Genomic DNA, 23,456 nt, shown 5'->3' with positions numbered 1-23,456 from the left:
TTTCTTGCTATTTAAATTTTTGCAGAAGGGATACTACACACACATTGGGACTCAGGATGGAAACATGAGGCAGTGAACAACATCAGTCAGCAATTCCAGAGTGCAATTAGGCAAGGGATATGATAATACTGGAACTGCCTAGCACCAAATATTATGGCAAGTTATTACCACTTACAAATATCAACTCTGCATTAAATAATTTCAAAATTTGTTTTTTTCTTTTACTGTGTATAGTCTTAAGGAGCACAGAACTATGTGGTGTAAAACATTCTACAAGCAGGTCTATAGAGTATTCAAGCTTCTTGCCATTAGTTCACTCATAGTTTGGACCTACTGTGGTTATGATTTTTACTCAAATTCTCTATTATCTGTTGTCTAATCTATTTAGGCTTAGTTCTATTAAAAGAAGACATTGCATATACCAGAACCTTCTAAATTCCTGTATCCATGGTTTTTTTTTTTTAATTCCAGTATAAATATTAGTTTTTTGTGAAAACATATCCAACTAATTTGCATGTTTGATCACAAAAATAAATGAAAACATACTAATACAACTAAGTTACAAATTGCAACCAAAGAACATATGTAAGATCTGTACCTAATGCCTAGATTATATGCTTAGTTTATATGTATTGGAGACATACCTGGAAATTGAATTTCTTTTTAGAGTGTGTTACTGTTGAGTACATATATGCTGAGTTTTAAATGTTTTTGCCCCACTGAATGGTTTAAGATATACCTGTAATGATAAACATATTAATCCAGCTAATATTCACTTTTAGAAGCTATACTTGAGCTGTACTACACGGATGGATTATGCGTTTGAGATCAAAATTTTTTTATTAATAATAATAGTCTCATCAATAATGTTGAAATGAGAAGATTATGCAATTGCAGTGAAGTTTAGAGTTAAATAAATTGTTAAGCCAAATTGCCACTATTGTTCAAAAAGGAATTCAGTTTGATTGCAAAAATTGGAATCAAGTGCTAAAGATGACTGAAACAAATCAAATACATCAGAGTATAAGAGTTGGAAACTAATAAATCAAAGTTGCCATCAGAAACTTAACAAACTGTCCGACTGCATTCTACTGCAAAACTGTTAGTTCATTTTCAACACTGATCTAAAGTTAAACAAACATGCATCACAAAATATGCAATGAAATGACCAAAAAATAGTAAACAGAAAGAAAAAAGAAAAAAAAAAAAAAGAAGCAATGTACTTATCTGTTAGGTTTTCTTCTAGGGTTTGGTACTAATATCGCGAATGAAATTTGCGAATTTAGTGTAGAATGTTGGAGAGTGTCGGAGAGTGATGTTGATGATGTTGAAATAAGTAAATTACTTATCTCTAACACGCGATAAACATATTTAGAGCCTTCTAGAACAAAAAAAAATGGGTAAACAATCTGTGATTAGAGGTTGGATTTTAGAGTTTCGGACAAAGATCCTGATAACGGGATTATAGGGTGAGAGGGAGGAGAAGAATGCTAACCGTCGTCGATGATTACAGATTGGAGTGTACAGATTCGGACAGATCTCTTCAAGGCTGGAGTACAGAGAGAAGGGAATAAGGTGAACGGTCTGACGACTACGGCTTTTATACTCCTAATATTTGGGTCGGGTCGCAGCTTTTCATTTGGGTCAGGCTATTGGGTCGCGATTTTGGGCCTGAATCTGTTGTTGTTTTTTGGGCTTTAATCTAATATATATAAGCCTGATTGTAAATATATATTGTTGGACTGTTTTTTTTTTTTTTTTTTTTTTTTTTACTTACAAATTTAAGTTGTATATTGGTCTAATTAGTTATGTTATGTGGACTATAGTTTAAAATTTACTAAAAATGTATTATTTTATAATATAAATAAATATCATAATAAAATTTTATTATGGCAATTATGTAAATTTAGACTGATACCAAGGTTGGCGTACTCCGTCAGATCCAAGACTACCGTTTAAATTTCAAAGGAAGTAGTTTCCAGTTATGCTATCATGTTGGTTTGTTACTTATGAAATATGTTTTGAACCATGGTCAATTGTATGTAGCAGTTTTTAGGGTTAGTAATCCTAATGGTCAAGTCTTAATTTGTGGTGAATCTGGACGTCTTCTGAACACTACTCAAAATGTAGTTTACAAATAAATTTTTAATAATGTGCAATTATTTTTATTTAGGGAAGGTGGATCAATTATATTTTATCAATTTACTATATCTTTAATTTTATCGGTAATATTTCTTGAATTTATCAAAATGTTATATCTTGAGCCCTAATAATAAGACCGTGCATCAAACGGGAAAACGATGTTAAATTACAACTTGAAGATATCCTTTCTGAAAGGATGTTAAGTTTAAATAACATAGTTATTCTTTGTCATTGTTCCAAAGCTTGCCTCTTCGTTTTTCTATAACAGTCTTGATTTTGATTCAATTCTACCACTATATAAAGAGGTCGAACGACTTGCAGAAGTACAATCTGAGACTCTGAGAATAAGTAATACTCTGAACCAAAAATATGCCTTCTCCTATGTATCTGTTGAGGAGATCAGACCACTCACTCCACTGCACACCAAAAGAGCAATAAGGTTAGATTACCATAAGTTAGAGGGATCATGGCCAATTATGTGTAGCAGTTTCTAGGATGAGTAATCCTGATCGTCTTAAAGTCAACAATACTCAAAATGTAGTTTACAAAGAAATCTCTAATAATAATGTGTAATTGTTTTATTTATGGAACGCCAATAAATTATATTTTGTCTATTTATTACAACTAAAACCTTATTGGTCCTATAATTTCAATATAACAATCTTTTATATATCACACTATAATATCATGGCCGTGCATCGCACGGGGGCAACTACTAGTTGAACTAATCTTGGTAAGGCATGGGGCAAAAGGTGAGCCTTCGGTGAGGTTGAGAGTGAACCCCTAATCCCTAGAAAAAGGCATGATGGGTAGTCATGGAAGAGAAATGAAAAAAAGGTCAAGGGCAAAATAATGGACATCCCTATGAGGAAAGAAACAAGGAGAGCCCTCTTGGTAGGATTTGGGGCACCCATGACACCGTCTTCGAAAAAGCGTAGAGCTCTATGTGAAGTCGGGTCGCCCCAATGATGTTATCTTAGGAGAAAAGAAAATAAGAGAGGAGGTGAGCCACCCTGCTAGGATTCGGGCACCCATTGCACCGCCTTCGAAAAAGCATGGAGCTCCACGTGAATTCGGGTTGCCCGATGACGTTATCCTAGGGGGTTGAAAAGAAAAGAGAGCCGCCTAAGCCATTGGTGGGGAGAGGCCCATGTCGTACCTCCACCTTACTTTTATGTTGGGCTTTGGCGTATTGGGAGGATGCTTGGTTGTGGTGCGCGCATCGGTCCCACTAGTGAGCTCGGCTTGAAGGCCCTTGAAAAATAAGAAGCGAATCCAAATTGAATGCATGCTTGACAAATTTATGTGGAGAGTCTGTTCCCTTGAGCTTAAATATATCCAATTGATAGGGTTTTTGTTTCTTTTGAATATTCCTTGAGTTGCAAAGTATGGCACATGGTTAACACACTTATTTGATGATATGAGGGATTTCTCCCCCTTCATTTTCTTGCACATTCTTCTTGATTGACCATTTGATTAGTTGAGTTTCCTTGAAGTATCTTTGGCACTTATTTGTTCTTGAATTCATTGATAACTTGCTTGAGGATAAGCAAGAATAAAGTGTGGAAACTTGTGATAAGTGCCAAAGATGCATGGTTTTAAGAGTCATTTAGGGGTTGTGTTGTGCTTATTTGGAGTCATTTAGGGGTCATTTACTTCATTTCTCTGTTTTTTCCATTTACAGTTTTCCATTTCTCCAGTTTTTCAATTTTCCTTCTCCATTCGTCCAAGTTTCTAATTTTCATTCTACATCCCTCCAATTTTCTAATTTTCATTCTCCATCCCTCCAATTTTTTAATTCTCTCTCTCTCTCTCTCTCTCTCTCTCTCTCTCTCTCTCTATATATATATATATATATATATATATATATATATATATATATATATATATATATATATATATATATATATATCAGATTATCTAAATAATATGATTTTTTCAAAAATAATTTTCTAATTCATTTCATCACATAAAAAGTTCAATACTCTAATACTAAATGTAAAAAAGGTAACAAAATTGGAGAAAAACATATTACTAACTAATTTACAATTATTTCAATCATTTTAGTATATAGTTTGATTACACCACAAAATATCCAAAACGTCATTAAATACAATCATTCATATAGCATTTGCACAATAATAATAATAATAATAATAATAATAATAATAATATTATTATTATTATTATTATTATGTGGGCATGTTAATAATAATAATAAATAATAATAATAATAATAATAATAATAATAATAATAACAACAACAACAACAACAACAACAACAACAACAACAACAACAACAACAATAATAATAATAATAATAATAATAATAATAATAATAATAATAATAATAATAATAATAATAGACTGTGCGCATTATTATAATAATAAATCTATGCGCAGGGAAAAGGATAATAATAAATTGTGCGTGGGAAAAGGGAAAAAGTTGTGGAATAGCAAAATAACGTGTATTGTAGGAATTTATCAGGTGACCTCTCAACATTCTTTACTGTTCACACATGTTATCTTCAATCCTCCATTTGGAGAAGTTTGAATTGGATTACTCCAAAAACAAACATAAAGTTGGAGAATGGAGAGAAGTGAGCCAATTGGAGAGAATTTTAGTAAACAAGTTTTTCATTTTCCATTCTTCCCCTTATCCAATTCTCCATTTTTTTCAGAAAATTCTCCCTTTTTCCATTTTGGTAAACAGTCCCTTAGTGTTTTGAAGTTTTTGAGCTTAAAGGAGGGCATATGAGCATGAACTGAAGCAACCAAGGAAGACTGCAAAGTGGAGTGTTTCATCAGAGCCTGGCCACAATCGTGACCCCGCTCGTGACAATGAACTAGAAGCTGTCATGAGGGGATCCACAACCGTGACTAGAAACTATAAGATGTCACGAGAAGATCGACGCTCATGACTAGGCAGGATCGCGTAATAAGTACCCGAGTCACGAGCGTGGCTCGTTCGTGACTGGGGATATGGGCGCGAAATGTGAAGGTACCCAGGAGGAAAGGCTATATAAAGGCTAGATTTGGGGACATCAATTAGAACTCACTTAGGCATTAGTTTAGACACACTTTCTCTCTCTAGACTAAGCTCTCAACTCTCTCCATTAGAGAAGGAAGATCTTCAAGGATTCAATAGGAATTGACAACTCTTCTTCAACCTAGTGGCTCTCTTCTTGCTTGATTGGATGTATCTTGTGGATTGACTTGTAATTGAAATTGAATTAGGTATTCTCCTACATTTTCTCTCTTCAATTTCATCATCCATTTCCATTGCTTATTTCAATTGTTGATTGCAATTTAATCTAGCAATTCTTGGCTAGAATCTCTATATGAATTGGATATTTCTTGTGATTGTTGATGTATTTATTGAGGTGATTGTTGATGTATTGATTGAAGTGTCCATCCTTTGAGAACGATATTCGGGAGAATCTTCATTCTCCACCCCTACTTTCCATCGACGCTTAACTATACCTTGTCATGGCCCCTAGCGCATTCGCCGCCCGGGAAGTGGTGGCCGGAGAACTAGAGGTGACCCCTTGGCAACCAGAGGAAGAAGCAGGGTCTTGAGAGGACGACATTGAGTAAAAAAGGGGATAAATGAGAAGGCTAACCTTGAAATAAGTAGAGGGAAGGAAGCCTGAGACGAACAGAACTGACTCGAAAAGGTTAGGGAGGCCGAAGAAAGGAATTTGGTCGCCGGAAAAGAAAGATGAAGGAAGGAGGTCGCGGGGAATCTTGGAGAGAGGTGGAGAAAAAGAGTGAAAGGAAAAAGGGGCGAATCGGCTGGGCTATTTATAAGGATAGCCAGCTGCCTGCATAGTGACGCGTGTCCTTCATTGGACGACTGGGGGAGGAGGCGTAACGTTTGACAAGACAATTACGAAAGGCCGCACCTCGAGACTATGACTGGCGGAGATCTGGGAGAGACGCCATAATTACGCCTCAGTAACCGTACCATTTGCGGAATGAGTCAGGAGGAGAGCAGAGCCAGTCAGGACTTTACTGGTCAAGACTTAAGCTCCCCACAACAAGGACTAACAAACAGCTGGCCAGGACTCGAGTTTTACACTTGGAAGATTTTTCTACTTTTCTAAGTCGTCACTTGGCTAGACCTCAGAAATGTGAGGGACTGGTGATAGATATCCCCCAAGTGGGCACTCAGCTAGACAATAGGCTAGCAGTCAGACCCGAGTGCCTAGAACACTTAGCAGTTAGGAGAGAGGAGTTTTATGTGGCCGTGACGATTGCACAATGCGCAGGCGAGTTCCTCTAGTTGGCTTGGTTAGGTGGCCAGGCTGGGCAGTCGGTGTGTCTCCAATCGGGTTCTTTAGTTGGCTTGGTTTGGCGACCAGGCTGACTTGTTGGCGTGTCCCCGATCGGGTCTCTAGTCGGCCCTAATGGGGGATCAGGCTAGGCAGTAGGTGTGTCCCCGACGGAGTGCGCATTCCAGAGGCGGTTAAGGACGGATTTCATGGAGATTCTTTCCTTGTGCACCAAGTAACTTCCTTTTTTTTACATTAGGAAGGTATTCTCGTAGTTTTGGTAGCTTATTAAGTTTATTTTTTGTTATTTTCCCCCTTCTTGCCATCTTTAGGGCTTGACTCCTTGTATAAATAGCCCATTGGGGTCACACTGTAATGGATCCTAAGACACTTAATGTTACTTTGTTACGCTTCTTTCCCATATTCTCTTTCTCTTGTTTTAAGTATTTTATGGTAGTGTTGGCCCGCCGACTAGCTACCCTACAGCCGTAAAACCAACAGTGGCAAGTCATCACTAAGAAGCCAAAGCAAATCTGGATGGTTTACACTACAGTTGTGTAGGCCTCCGAAACACCAAGATATGTTCTCAAGCCACAACAGGAGTGGACGAACGAGGACAGAAAAAGAAACAATTTGGATAATATTGCAAAGAACATATTATTCAAGTCAGTCAATAAAACGATACTTCCAAGGATTAGGGAATGTGCATCAGCGAGCAAAATCTAGGAAGTTCTTATCCAAATAAGTGAATGAGATGAACAAGAGAAGGACAACAAGATAACCATGGTACATTGATAGATATGGATCGCAATTTGCCCCGTCCTTAACAAGGACAAGGATAGATAAAATTTTCGAAGAATAGAGACAGGGATGGGGACTGTGTGTATTTCCCCATCGGGGACTGGGATACCCCTCCTCGCCCCACCCCGTCCCTGAATTATTATTATTATTATTATTATTATTATTATTATTATTATTATTATTATTATTATTATTATATATATATATATATATATATATATATACAGTCAAGTATTTTAATTTTTGAAGTTAAGACTTTAGGTTTTAAATTTTTTAATTAAAAATTATATTAATTTAACAATTTGACTAGGAGTTAACCAGGGATGGGGAATTCCCGTCCCCGCCTAATTTCTCGTGGAGACGATGATGAGGACTATTTTCAATTTCCCGTCGGGGATGAGGACAGGGATAGGGTCATGGCGATGTTGACGGGGAGTATATTTCCCGCCCCCGTCCTTCTACATTGCCATCCCTAATGATAGCGGATGTTCGAGGCATATGATCGACGACAAGTCAAATCTAGTCAACTTCTGAACAGTCAATGGTCAAAAGGTTGTTTTTTGTGGGAATGAAGCAAATGGTCAAGCCAAGGGATTAGGAGAAGTCACTAAAAATGGATTGAGTATAAATGACATGTCTTATGTAGAAGGATTGAAGTTTAATCTACTAAGCACTAATAGAATGAAACCGTAAAGTTACATAGTTGAATTTTTGAAGAGTAATTGCTTTGTGATCAACGAAGAGACAATGGAAATTGTTCTTTTAGCAAGGAGGAGAAATATCATGTATGTTGTGGACTAGAATTTAGTAAAATCAAACGTTTGTTTGGTAGCAAAAGGAAAGTCATATTTAAGTTGAGAGTGGCACAACAAACTCAACCATCTCAATTTCAAAGTAATAGATCAGATAGAAAGCAACTAATAGAAGGTTTATCAAACATGACTTTCAACAAAGATAAGATTTGTGAAGCCTGTAAAAAGGGGAAGCAAATTAAATCTTCGTTTAAGTCTAAATCCGTGGAATCATCTATTAGACCTTTGAGTCTACTCCACATGGATTTGTTTGGACTAGTTGATCCGGTAAGTTTAAGTATGAGGAAATATACTTTTGTGGTAGTAGATGACTACACTAGGTATACATGGACTCTATTTCTCAAGAAGAAGAATGAAACCTAAAGTTACTTCTCGAAGTGTTGAAGCAACTTCAGAATGAGAAAGGTTCATCTATTGTCAAGATCAGGTCAGATCAGGAAAGCGAGTTCGTGAATCAAGTCATTAAGAATTTTTGTGGTTAGAATCGTATTCTTCATCAACTATCCGTAGTAAGGACACCTCAATAGAATGGAATCGCTGAAAGAACAAATCGCACACTCAAGAAAGCCGCAAGGTCAATGATTTCACTTTCCAAATTGCCGATTTTGGGCTAAAGTTGTTAACACAACATGCTACACCCAAAATAGATCCATAATTCACAAAGTTCATGGGAAGATAATTGAAATCATAACCAATTGTATGGAAGATAAATGAACACACATACAAAGAGAGAAAATAGGACCTTGATGAAATCCTACTTGGAGGAAGTGTTACGAGTGAAGAACGATGACTTGAGTTATTGAGCTTTGAAGCTTTAGATTGAAAACCAATTGTAACCGTTGATTGTACTTCCTGTTCATTGTCGCCATCCATAAATTTTTCTCTATTTTCGTTCTTCTTGCTAGGTCTTGAAGCCTTCATCTCTCCCTCCCTCTCCTCTTCTTCCTTTGAATGAATGACTCAATGGCTATTACTTCTTTATATATCAAAAACCAATGAAGATTTAGACGTGAGAGGCTGGCGGAAGAGAATTAGGTTGAGAAGAGTGAGTTGGGAGAAGAAACTAGAAAAAAAGAATTTTTATAGAGCGGCTAACAACGGAAGAATAAGGGTGTCTAATAGCCACAAAAATTAATTAAAAAATCGTGATAAACCATCAGCATTTGCCACTAACATTTCACAAGTGATGTTTCAGGGCAAAAATAGTAGTGGTTGTTGCAACAACCACTAAATAAATATTTAGTGGCGGTTACTGCTGCTAAATGTTTGTTGCTGAATATCCAACTTTTTGTAGTGTGCCATCAAACCAAATTATTTTCTCTCATTTACCCCCTTCTTATTCATTACCGAGAAAAAAGAAAATATCAATCACACAAGAAACTTTTTTAAAAAAATATTTATTCATGTAGGAATAATTTAGAAACTTGAATTACAGTGATTGAACTTGAATGTAAAAGTTTGAGTTACAAGATGAAAACCAACTCACTTGTAAAGACAAAGAAACAAGATTTTATGGGAGAAGAAAAGAAAAAGGATTTTATATAGCCAAGCTAAATTATAATAGAATCATCTAGAAAACTCCTCTAACAAACTCTTATATCAGCTCAACATATACATACATACATACATACATATATATATATATATATATATATATATATATATATATATATCCCGATTTGCACATCGTATGAAGACACTTGGTATTGGTATAGGGAGCCGAATAGTACTTACTCGGTTAAGAGTGCTTATAGATGCATTGTTGGGGAAATTACGAATTCTTCGGCTTTTACGAAGTGGTCTGCATTGTGGAAAATAAAGGTCCCCTCGAGATGGAAACTTTTTTTATGGAGAGCAATTTACAATATTCTACCGACTACGACTTCCCTTATTGTAAAGAGGGTCGAAATAAGCCCAACCTGTTCCATGTGTGCTTTGATGCCCGAGGATGTTATGCACTCGCTCATTGAGTGTGAATATGCAATCCTTGTGTGGAATGAATCCCATCTCCCTGTTTCTTGTGTGCATGGGGCTTCGTTTTCAGAATGGTTTCCAAATGCTATGTGTGTATTAACACAGGATGTTCTTGTACACATGATTGCAGTGCTGTATCAAATTTGGAATGCCCAAAATTCGGCGGTGTGGGACATGTGTATGTGGCCACCGAGGGGAACGTGGAGAATAACCATGGCGACTGTGACCGCCTGGAAATCGACCGAGAATACCATAGTGTCGACGAGGGTGCAGAACCAACCCGTGCAGACAACAGGTGGGCTTCAGTGCTGTTTCAATGCAGCCTACTGCCCAGAGACGGGTGCAGCGGCGTACGGGGCAACCCTATTAACAGAAGATGGTGGCTTTGTGGCGGCGGTGTGTGGGAAGCTTCAATATTGCGAGAACGCGTTTATAGCTGAGGCATTAGCTTGCAAAGAAATTTTGTCCTGGCTTAAGGGGAGAGAGGTCACAAGTGTTACTATTTTTGCGGATTGCTCGGTCCTACAGAGTTATTTGCGAATCATGTCTGCTTCTCCCAGAGCCTATGTTGGTGTTGTGATTGATTACCGCAAAGCTACTATGGCTTCCTTTACTTATTGCATTATACTTTCAATTTCTAGACGTTTAAATATTGTTGCTCACTCTTTAGCTTCGTACGCCTCGTCACAGGCAAATACTTTTGTTTGGGAATCTGTCCCGCTAGACTTTATTATGATGTACCTGCAGTAATAATATTGCTTCGTTGATTGCTTTCAAATATATATACATATATACATATATATATATATATATATATATATATATATATATATATATATATATATATATATATATATATATAGGGAAGGGATCAGGTGCATTTGTGGCTTCCCATGCGGTTGTGCGGTGGATTAATGTGCGTGAGGTTTATACTTAATGTGCGTGAGTGTTGTTCTTAATGTGCCTGAGATTTGTATATAATGTGCGTAATGTTAATATGCGTGAGTTTTGTACTTAATGTGCCTGAGTATTGTGCTTAATATGCGTGAGATTTGTGTTTAATGTGCGTGAGTAGTTCAGAATTACGAGCTCAGAAGGAAGCAGAACAGAAAACTCACGCACATTAACGCCCAAGCTTCTTGTTACTTCTTCCTTCAATTTGGCCCTGGAGTCTGGATTATCAGCTACCTTCAGTGCAGTTGAATGTTTATATAGATGACGCACGCATAGCAAAATTTGCACACCAGCTATGTGTGGATTTCTGTTGTATCATTCCCATAATTCTTAACCACCATAGCCCGCCTCCGCATCATCATCGATCATCAGGGAGGGGGCAATGGCTACTAGGGATGGGGGAGAAGCTGACATCCATATTTCTGCTGCATTTTACACATTCACGCGCATTAATAAGTACAAATCTCAGGCACATTAAGCACAACACTCATGCACATTGGGTACACATCTCACGCACATTAATCAACCGCACGAGAAGCATTCAACCGCACGTGAACCTTTCACTATATATATATATATATATATATATATATATATATATATATATATATATATATATATATATATATATATATATATATATGTATATATATATATATATGTGTATATATATATACATATATATATATATATATATATATATATATATATATATGTATATATATATACACATATATATATATATACACATATATATATATATATATATATATATATATATATATATATATATATATATATATATATATATATATTGGAATGTTTAGATATAAGTAAATAATATAGATATATATTACTCAAAGATGAAATGCTTATATGGTTAAGTATGTATGTGTTGTCAAATTTCTCTCTATTTGATTTTTTGTTTTTTCCAAAATATCACATTTATTTTAATCTTTCGCCTATATGGCTATTAACGAACCGAACATAAACGAACGGAGGCTGTTCGTGTTCGTTTGTTAAGGTTTTTGGAGTGTTTGTGTTTGTTTTCGTTTGTTAAGGTTTTTGAAAATCATGTTCGTTTTCATTTGTTAAACGTTCGTTAGTGTTTGTTAACGTTCGCAAACACGTTCATGAACGTGTTCGTTAACATTAACAAACACGTTCATGAACGTGTTCGTTAACATTAACAAACACGTTCACGAACATGTTTGTTAACATTAACGAACACGTTCACGAACATGTTTGTTCACGTTCGTGAATACTTAGTAACCAAACATATTAACATGTTTATGATCACAATTCGTTCGTGAATAAGAAATAATATATGTTCATAAAAAATAACCAAACAAGTAACACAACTACAAAGTGAATACAAACAAATATTAAACGAACACAAACGAGCTTGTTCACGAACATTATTATACGAACACTAAACGAGCTTGTTCGTGAACATTATTAAACGAACACAAACGAGCTTGTTCACGATCTCTTAGCAAACGAGCTTACAACTGTTCAGATTCTGTTCGTTTATAAATCGAGCTCTAAATTTTATTTGTTAATGTTCGTTTACCTTAATAAACGAACATAAACGAACACTTACCGAAAGCTCTGTTCGCTAACATGGCGAATCGCCCCCACTAAATGAAATTTCTGACTTCACCCCTACCAACAAACCAAAATATTTTTGTTGTTTATACCCTGCATTAAATATTGTAAACATAATTAATATAAGCTATCATATTACCAAATGATAACAAAAAAAAAAAAAAAAAAACAAAAAAAAAAACACCAATTCATATACATATTGTTGTTGTTGTTGTTGTCATTATTGTTATTATTATTTTGCAAAGTGAGTTATACACTTATACGTCAATGTGTGATGAATGTACAATTATTTAATCTTTACATAAGGTAATTTAGAGATATAGTCTATAAGTCTATGAGTTGTAAACAAACATTATGATTCTGTTTGGTAACATAATTAGAGTCAATTTTAGTTTATTTGATCACTATTAGTTGTTTGACTTGGATAAATAGTAAATATAAATGTTTGATTAATTAGTTTTTTTATAACAACTTATTTCTCTAAAACCATAAATTTCAAAAAAAAAAACTACTCTAAGTGACTTTTTCGATCAGCTTTTTGAGAAAATAATTTTGCTTGTAATAAGCTATTAGTTAATTTACTAAACATCTTTTTACAATCAACTAATGTTATCAACTAATCAAACCCACTAATTCAATCATTTAAGAGTTATTTACCAAACACCCCTATATATATTCTTTTTTTGTTTTTTTTTTTTTGATTATAAGAACTCGGTGTTGGAAAAATAGCATTAAAATGGCACTTTAAGTGGCTATTTTGTGGTACAATTATCAGTGAGGTCCACTTTGGGTCGGGTCAAAGTGGATTCGGATTCTTCGTAGTGAGACGAAGAGATTGATGTATTGTACGCTCAAAACGGATAATGGGTGAATGAGATATCGATCCTCAAAGTAGACCCATTGAGTTGGAAAATGGAGGGAAAAATTGAGCTTTTGTCCCACATTGGTTTGGGAAGAGGATTTGCCCCACTATTTATTCAAGAGTCTTTTAGTGACTTACTGAATGTATAGCATAGAGGCTCTCTCTCGCGCGCAGGGGGGTGGTGCAAATCAAATCCCAAACTGAGATCGAAAAGGCTTGGTTCAAGTCCAAGCTCGTGTGCGCCGGCACTTGCGGGCACGAATGTTGTCCGAAAATTGGCTGGCCTTGCAAACATAAGTTATGCCAACTTTCGGTATCATTTTTCCAAAGTCAGGGACAACACTTGTGAGATTAAATTCATCCGTTACGGAATTAATTGTATATTAACTCCAATTTTGAATTCTGAATTTAATCTCCAAGTAGTGGGCTGTTGTTTCAGAGGTTACAAAGATTGGCTTTATACCAATATTGAATGCCTTAATGATGATATCACTCCATCATCCCTATATAAGAAGGAAGTAGGGCAGCAGATTTTCAGACAAGCACAACAAAAACAATAAGCATACACACTTGCACAGTTTTAGCTACAAAATACTCTGCTCCTACTCCTTTCTTTGCCTAACTGTGTTCAAGGCTTTGCTCTAGTTCGCCGGGTTCGTTCGTTTGGGTGCTCAAACGTCGAACCGTAGCACGTTTTATCTTGGGAAACCTAGGCCACAACGCTCCTAGCACTTTTGGGAGGTGGCAAATAAGGTTTTAAGGAAAACTGAGTGTCTCGCTTGACTCGTGCTAAAAACCCTATACCCAAACACGAGCCATCTTTTTCTTCTTTCGGTTTGAATTATGCTTCTAAGCAAAAATCCTCTCTCTATATTTGTTTTAGTCGTTGGATTGGAATTATAATCAGAGGGTTATAAATTCCAATTTTTGGTTGATATATATTTATATATCTTTTTCGTTGATATATATGTATGTATAACATTTGGGTCTGTTTTATATATATTTGTGTGTGTGTGTGTGTGTGTGTGTGTATATATATATATATATATATATATATATATATATATATATATATATATATATATATATATATATATATATATATATTCAATAATATTTTATATATTTTTGTGTGTATATATAAATATTATTTTTGGGATATTAAATCGACTTTTGGTTCATTATCACCAACAATCTTAAAACCTTATTTATTTTGGTAATGAACAAGTCAATGGATTCCAAGAGTATTGGAGCCGTGAATGTTGCTTGTGGTGCACATTCAAATGGTCGGAACGGCAACAATGTTGCACATTCCGTGATGCCGGTTGACGGCAGCAACGTTGGAAATGATTTTTCTATAGGAGTTGCAAAAACATACGATGGTGCTCCGAAGAACTTCGGTTCACTAACCAGTAGACCTGTGGCTGGTGGCACACATTTGGTACCTATTGTGTTGCCTAGTGGATTGGCTAAAAGCCACGAAGGATCCTGTGATGGTGTAATCACAACATGGTCTGAGAACTATTGTAGTGTGACCAATGTCTTTAACGATAATCAAAGGAAAGGCAAACGAAAGTTTAGACCTGAAGATAATTATGAGGAAGAAGTGAGCAGCCACTATGAAGCGAACCGTCATCCTGGTGAGAAGGTGGCGGATAACTTCGCTTGGGTTAAAGAATGTGGATGGTTGGACGAGTGAGGTCACAACCGAGGTTTCTTTAACAGGTACCCCCGATGTGCACTATGGACCACCCTTCGTGGAGTGGACGGTTGAAAAATGGAACAAGGCACACGGGTTTGAAGGATTACTACGAGATAGGAATAATGGAAATTAGTTTCCAATGTATTTTCCTATTTATTTATTTGTGGAATAAATATTGTAGTATCCTTGTAATATTTTTATTTGAATAAAAATATAATTGTTCCATTGAGTTATTGAATCATAGTACGTACGATTTATTTTATGAAATAATGTTAAATGTATGAAATGATTCAATATGAATGCCTAGTGCATCAAGTAGATTATGTGGAAAATGCTAAAATGGCTTAACAGCCGGAACGAAATGTAACAAGCGTGTTACAGGTTTGAAATCTCGTAAGGACCTCGGTTCTAGTTCATGTTGAACGATATAGATTTCAAAGTAGAATCAATTTGTCGAAAAATTGGGATAGCTATATAATCGTGAGCGTCACAACTCAATTGTTGAATATTTTAAATAATATTCTGAATATGATTATATAATCTTGGTTCAACTAGTCGGGAAAGTTGGTTGATTTGTTCTTGTTAATTGTGTTAAAATTAACTTGATCAAAAATTCCAAATTACAATAGTATGAAATTTATTTGAGATAAAAAATGATTTGTTGGATAGTGCTTTCGTAGCACTAACGGAGAGTGCAAGATAAAATTAGCACTGTATTGCTAATTAACTTAGCACTAGTTAATTGCTATTTAAAAGCACTAATACTAGTGTTTAATGGCACGAAATGATAGTGCTTGATAGCACTAACGAAAGGATGCTTGGCTAATTTTTTTAATCAGCTAATAAGCATTGAAATTATAAATTAAGCAATGAAAAGTTGCTATGGGTTTAAAATTTAAAGCAATAGAATATTGCTTTGGAATCGGTCCGTTAGTTTGGCAGCAATGATTCGTGCTTGGTATAGCATGATTCATGCTTCATTCCTAAGCACTGATTCGTGCTTCAATTTCGGAAGTATTGGTTCGTGGTTTTGGTTTCGGTCAAATTCCGAATGGATTCGTAAGTGTTGATCTGTACGCACCTACGAGATGTGCTAACGTGTAGCACAGGTTTATTCTTTATAAGAATAAAAGAGAAAATCAAATTAATTGTGGATTAATGTGGTTACGAACGATCGATGTAGTGAATATTAAACACCTATTGGTGATTTATGCGCAAGCGTTGGTATCGTACTCGAGCGTACGGTACGGTAGGCACCTCAACCAAACGTTGTTGCTGAACATAAATATCAAGACGTTGATAAGTTCAGGTCTACCTGAAGGTATGTGGGGTGAGACAATACTTTGGACAAGTAAGTACCTTTTAAATAAGGTTACCCGCATGAAATTTTTACGAATTGTGGGTACGTAGGAAGTTTTCCTAGTAATGCCTCAAATGTGGGGTTGTCTTGCCAAAGGTGTGTATTAGTTCTTAGTACATGAGTCCTATAGTTTGAATGTACATAAGAACACGATGAATTGAATCAAGAAATCAATCACTCTTTAGAAGATGTATTTCTGTGAAGGTTCAGTATAGGACCTAGCACGTTGAAATGAACTTTCGCCATAGCTATGGTTGAAGGGTATGAAAGAGAACCCGAGCTCAAAGTTAAACGTAGCAAGAGAGCTAGGATTGAAAAATCCTTTGGTCCAGATTTTCTGACGTACATGTTAGAATGTGATGTGCACAGTCTAACTTATTTACTAGAAAATGAATCGATTTTTCTGACATGGTTGTTAGAAAAAGGAGCCTCGAACGTATGTAGAAGTGTTCTACGGATTGACCAACACGAAAGAGGCTACTAAAAGTGAAGTAGATTTTGTCTTACAGAATTATATTTGGAACTGGTCGTTCTTCCTCCGGGTTGTAAAACCTTTGGATCCTAACAGATCACGTGTCGGAAGATAAAACCGGTTGGTTATATTGAAGTAAAAATGGTCGGGCCTGTAATTGTAGATTACATGTGACGCGAGTGCCACGATTACTTCAATATATATATTCTCTTGTGATGAGAATGAGATCTATTATAATGATACTTGCCAAAGCCGTTTAACGAGACTTGGAAGTTCATCAAATAGATGTGTAAAACCGCTTTCTTAATAGACATGGAACAACCTAGGGATTTTGAGGTTCCGCACTATAGAAAGAAAGTGCATAATTGGTGAGATCATTGTATGGTTCGAAACAATTGCCCTAGTATTTGGCATGAAGATTTTATCATAAAATGATGACTAACGAGTTTAGTATAAATAAAAGTGACAAGTGGGTCTACATAATGTATACGATAGACGGTGATATCACTATTTGTTTATACACGATGAACTCATCGTGGGTAGTAATGATCAATTCTACCAGGAACATGTTAAATTTGATATTTGACATGAAGGGCATGAGTTTGGTAGATTTAATCCTCGGGATTAGAATCGTGAGAAGACCGTATGGTCTCGTGGTAAGCCAATCTCATTGTGTTGATTGAATCCTTGTAAAGGATGATAATCAAGTGGCTTGGATACCGTTAGATACTAACGTACAACTAGCCAATAATCACGAAGATTGTACTTCTCATGGAGAATACATTCATATTATTGGTGGTTTAATTGTATCAAATGGGTTGTACTAGGCCGGATATTGCCTTTGCGGTTAACAAACTTGGTAGACATACGAGTAACCCTAGTGTTACGCACTAGAAGGCAATAGTGAGAGTTATGAGATACTTAAGATATGCTCGTGACTTTGGACTGTACTACGTGTGATATCTAGCTGTATTTGGAAAGTATAGCACTTAACGGGATATCAAAGGACGCTAAGTCCATAAAAGGCTACGTGTTTACGTAGTCCAGTGCAATTGGTTTTATGGAAATTCTCAAAACGATTTGTGATAACTAAAATCCATGACGGGATCTAAGCTGAGAGCCTTAGACTCGTTTCACGAACGAGTAGGCCGAATGGCTATGCCATTTTTCGGGAATGTTCCTAGAGGTAAACTCGTACTTCTAATTTTGTGTGCGTTGCGATAGTCAAGCCAAAATTTGTTAGGTACAGAGTTAGATGTGGAATGGTAAGTCTAGACTTATAAGTCATAGACATAATACCATTAAACAATTTCTCACAACAGGGGTAATCTCTATTGACTATGTGATGTCAAAAGATAACGTAGCGGCCGCTAACTCGCTAACCCGAGGGTAAGCAAATGGCTGTGGAGAAGTTGGAACGAGGAATGGGTCTAAAGCCCTTGGACTAAAAGTTCTATAGTGGATACCAAACCTAGCTGGCACCTAGGTTCAATGGGACAACTAAATTATGGAACGGAGCGTGTCACTGTGGGGGTCTCGGACTCCCTACCACTCCTCGTTAGAAACAGTGACTCCCGCACGAGGCTAGCACGTTGATGCTTTAATGATTCGAATGTCGGTTGACATGTGTGAGTATACGGGATACTCGAGAAAGAATCACCTATGTAAGAGAGAAGTGAGGGTCGCTTCAAAGGAGAATTTATGGGCACAATTCTTTAGAAACTCTTGCAGAACCAGGAACGGCGACCCACAACCAAAACGAGCACACTCATGAGAACAGAGCATGGTTGGGAGGTTCCTGTGTGAGATATGTCATCGTCTACACAAACGGCAGTCGGTTCAAAGACATCGCGTTCTACCGTACAACCAGTAGAGTAAACATGTCTTCACAAGGGAAGGTTCAAAGGGTATAGTGATCCCTACATATCCTATGCAGGGATCGAATGTTGAACACAGTTTTTTCCGATTTCAAAATACCCTAAAAATCAATTTTTCATTCATGTGAGGATTGTTGGAAAAATAGCATTAAAATAGCACTTTAAGTGGCTATTTTGTGGTACAATTATCAGTGAGGTCCACTTTGGGTCGGGTCAAAGTGGATTCGGATTCTTCGTAGTGAGACGAAGAGATTGATATATTGTACGCTCAAAATGGATAATGGGTGAATGAGATATCGATCCTCAAAGTAGACCCATTGAGTTGGAAAATGGAGGAAAAAATTGAGCTTTTGTCCCACATTGGTTTGGGAAGAGGATTTGCCCCACTATTTATTCAAGAGTCTTTTAGTGACTTACTGAATGTATAGCATAGAGGCTCTCTCTCGCGCGCAGGGGGTGGTGCAAATCAAATCCCAAATTGAGATCGAAAAGGCTTGCTTTGAGCCTAAGCTCGTGTGCCCCAGGATTTTTTAGGGGTTAGCAAACGGTCGGTCGGTAAGTCTAAATTCAATAAGCACACTGCAGTTACATACTATTTTGTTTACAGCAGTGGACTCGTGAGGGCGGTGAGGCAGTTGGCGTCCCTGACTCGTGACTTCGTGAGGCGTAGCCGTAGCGTAGCCGTGTAAACTGGAACAATGGAAGTCGTGGTCCTCGTGGAACAGACCAAACAAGCGAATCGTGTGGTCTGTGGAATAGTGGAAGAGTGGAATAGTGTAGACCTGTGGTCTTTAGTCTGTGAAACTTGTGGAAGAGTAGAAGTCGTGGTCGTGGTTTGTAGAGACTAGGAAGTGAGAGATTTTGGAGAAGACGAGACTAGGAAGTGAGAGATTCTGGAGAAGACGAGTACGAGAGGCGGAGAGGTCGGAGAGGATTGAAATTGAATCTGAATGTCTGAAATGAGTGAAGGTGAATAGGTGATAAATGATAACTGATAAGGATTTAGGGTTAGGCAAGTTAGGCTTATGGGGCATGGGCTACTAGAGCAACTGGGCTATGGGCCATTGGGCTATAAATATGTAAATTGAAATAGACAAATAGTATAAGTAGATATAATTATATAAATATAATATTATATATATATATATATATATATATATATATATATATATATATATATATATATAATACTATGTCGGTTATCGGTCACCGACCGATAACCGACCCCCTAAACCGAGAAATAATCGAAAAACCGAAAAAAAAAAAAATTTAAATTAATAACCGTAACCGACCGATAACCGATTTTTCGAGCAGTTCAGTTATCGGTTAGCGGTTATCGGGCGGTTAACCGACAATTTGCTCACCCCTACTTGCTTTGAGCCTAAGCTTGTGTGCCCCAGGATTTTCAGACAAGAACAATAAGAATACATACACACTTGCACGGTTTTAGCTCCAAAATAATCTACTCCTACTCCTTTCTTTGCCTAACTGTGTTCAAGGCTTTGCTCTAGTTTGCTGGGTTCAAACGTCGAACCGTAGCACGTTTTATCCTGGGAAACCTAGGCCACAACGCTTCTAGCACTTTTGGGAGGTGGCAAATAAGGTTTTAAGGAAAACTGAGTGTCTTGCTTGACTAGTGCTAAAAACGCTATACCCAAACACGAGCCATCTTTTTCTTCTTTCGGTTTGGATTATGCTTCTAAGCAAAAATCCTCTCTCTATATTTGTTTTAGTCGTTGGATTGGAATTATAATCAGGGGGTTATAAATTCCAATTTTTGGTTGATATATATTTGTATATCTTTTCAGTAGATATATATGTATATATAACCTTTAATTTGTGTCCGATTTATATATATTTGTGTGTATATATATATATTTCGTATATATATCAAATAATATTTTATATATTTTTGTGTGTATATATAAATATTATTTTTAGAATATTTAATTGATTTTTGGTTCATTATCACCAACACTCGGCACCGAGTCAAGCTATATTCTTTTTTACGCCAACATTTTATTATTAAAAAAAAAAAAAAAAAAAAAAAAAAGCATTCAAAAAAGGTGAGCGATACATACTGTTGAAACTCAATGTTGATAGAATCAGCGAGAGCATCCGCAATAAGTCCGAAGGCCTCATCGGACAAAACAATGGTGGTGCCGGACGAAGACGGCGTGGACACCACACCCGGCGCGTAGTCAACGATCTTGATCTGTATAGTTTGGTTCTTGACGCAAGCTCCGGGCGTTATGGAACTTATACACCCCACCAAGTATTGCCTTCCACACGAAGCTCCATTGTCCCATATCCCATCTCCCGCCGCCGCGAACAAATTGCTCGACGGAAACTGTGTCGGATCGCTCCCGAAACACGTCGTTGCTGCATATATATATATATATAAAATTTCGATCTCATCATCCTCATCCCTGATTCAACTTAGTTTGAATGAGTTTTTTATTTTGACAGATTATTGATTCTTCTAAAATTTCAATCTTCAATCATTTGTCATGTTCATTCAAACTGCTCTAAATATTTAAGTTTGCGTGCGTGGTTACAACGATGAGCACGACCACAACAACAGCAATAATAATAGGGGAATTATTGAAGAATGATTACTTACGCGAGTAGGGAGGGCTATAGTGAGCTGCAGTTCCCACATCTGCCTGACAAGCACGAAAATAAAAAGAGTGGAAGAATAAAATTATAAAGAAACAGAGGGTTCTGCTACCTGTATACATTTTCTTTTCAGTAAGCTAAGGCAGCGAAATTTAATGTTCTGAAGCTTTGTTCAATTAGCAATAAGAACGTGCAGTGTACGCTATTTATGATTGTGGATTGTGGAATACTCCCGATTTTTATTTTTTTTCTTCCTCAAAAAGGTTGAATCTCCACGTCTCATTCCGAAAGAGCATTTAAATAGGGTTATAATTCACCGTAGTTCAAACCAAATGTGGGGCTCCCACTTAAAGTATGGGGTAAGGATTCACGCCTAGGATATAGGTCGGTTGATTTAGGGCCGGAATAGGCCAGGAGGGCGGGAGGTATATGCACGCCAAGGATTCAAGGAACTTAACTGGTTATGGGCAAAATATGGTTTAATAATAATACCCTCCCAAATGCTCTGTTGAATCGAGTGTGGGACTCTTAGGATTAAGGTTTTAACCTTTTAGAAGAATGGTTTAATTAGGTTTTAACCTTTTAGAAGAATGGTTTAATAATAATAGTAATAATAATCTACTATACTAATAAGAGTCCAAAAGAGTTAGGCTTATAATGAGTAGAAAAAATGGTGGTCAAATTTTTTAATTAAATGAATGGCTCATATTGATCAAATTTAATTTTTCCTTAAGATTTCTTAATTTATCCTTAATGAATATGATTATCCGTTAACTTTTCCGTTAAATATTATCTTTTCGGTTAACTTCTGTTAGTTCACTATTAACTTACTCATCGATTTCAATAAGAAAGGTCTCAGGTTCGAACCACATCCCAATCAAAGTTGGCATAATTAGTACTCTATTTTACTCTTATTAAATTACTAGTTTTTTTACGCGCTTTGCGCGAATTAGATAATGCCCAATGATTATTTTTAAATAAGTATTTCAAAGTCTATCAACGCAATATTATATCGGAGATGTTCATGCATATGTAAATAAATATTGAATTTGTTTATTTAAATCGGTAATTCAAAATATATAAATGCAAGATAATATTTATTGAATTTTCTAATCGACATTTGGTAGTGGTAGTTTTCCCATACATGTTTATGCATTGTGAGATGTGTGTCGTAGGTTATCATGTAAAATTATTGAACAAAATATTAATATTTATTATATTTGTATAAAATACTTGGTAAATAAATATATATAATGTATTTTGTATTATAACTTTGATATTTAATTACAAGATAATGTAAAAAGAAAACAATGGACAATGCAGTGAATATAATAAATTAATAAATTTGAAGGTAATGAATTTTTGAATTGTAGAAAATAAAGATAATATAACTAATGAAATTATATCTATTTTTAATTTTTTTATAATGAATAATTTTTTTTTTTAAATAAAGGCATTATAGACATCTAATTCTAAATTAATTAAATGCATATGTATTATTTTTTGTTGTAGCTAATACTTTATTTAGTTTAATAAGAATAATAAAGTGGCGTACATACTTTTCATCAACAATAACGCAATCATTGCTTTTTTTTTTTTAATTTACATTCGTTGTTGAGACAAATTGTTTTGAGAGTGTGGCAATGACAATTGTTACAATTCCTGTCAATATAGGATATAATAAATAATTCAAAATATATAGTTACAATAGATATTGTTGTTATAATAATATAGTAAAAATTAACTTACAAATTTCTTTAGAAATTTCATACATTGATAAAATTCTGATGTCTAAACTTGTTCAATTAGAGCCAGCGGGATGTCAGCATTGTCATTCGTTAGAAAATGATCTTACCGTTTTAGAGTCCAGGTGTAACTGTATTTATGATCAACAATTTTGTAGTTAGGTCGTGCAGGCCTGACAATGATGTAAGAACAATTTTGTCCGATAAAAAAATAATAGTATAATATTTGTAAAGTAATGTACAATAATTGTACC

At 35.8% G+C, this 23,456-nt stretch overlaps 1 protein-coding gene across 1 annotated transcript; it reads right to left on the bottom strand.

Moving 5' to 3' along the window:
- Positions 1 to 12,296: 12,296 nt before the first annotated feature.
- Positions 12,297 to 21,680, bottom strand: LOC109154698 (EG45-like domain containing protein). Its single transcript, XM_019302434.1, has 3 exons — positions 21,462 to 21,680; positions 20,920 to 21,220; positions 12,297 to 12,658 (listed from the first exon to the last, which is right to left on the bottom strand). The coding sequence occupies exons 1-3, from the start codon at positions 21,577 to 21,579 to the stop codon at positions 12,652 to 12,654; spliced, it is 426 nt and encodes a 141-aa protein (XP_019157979.1). The 5' UTR covers positions 21,580 to 21,680; the 3' UTR covers positions 12,297 to 12,651.
- Between the last annotated feature and the right edge of the window lie 1,776 nt (positions 21,681 to 23,456).

The sequence above is a fragment of the Ipomoea nil genome, unplaced genomic scaffold (genome assembly GCF_001879475.1).
Source record: "Ipomoea nil cultivar Tokyo-kokei standard unplaced genomic scaffold, Asagao_1.1 scaffold0276, whole genome shotgun sequence".
NCBI lineage: Eukaryota > Viridiplantae > Streptophyta > Magnoliopsida > Solanales > Convolvulaceae > Ipomoea > Ipomoea nil.
The sequence above is the reverse complement of the archived record's forward strand: the minus strand, read 5'-3'. Positions and strand labels throughout refer to the sequence as shown.

Excerpts from the sequence above, each read along its gene's own strand:
- LOC109154698 (XM_019302434.1), bottom strand. The coding sequence starts at position 21,579 with ATGTATACAGGTAGCAGAACCCTCTGTTTCTTTATAATTTTATTCTTC. Across the intron at positions 21,221-21,461 it reads CTATAGCCCTCCCTACTCGC|CAACGACGTGTTTCGGGAGC; the intron begins GTAAGTAATCAT and ends ATATATATGCAG.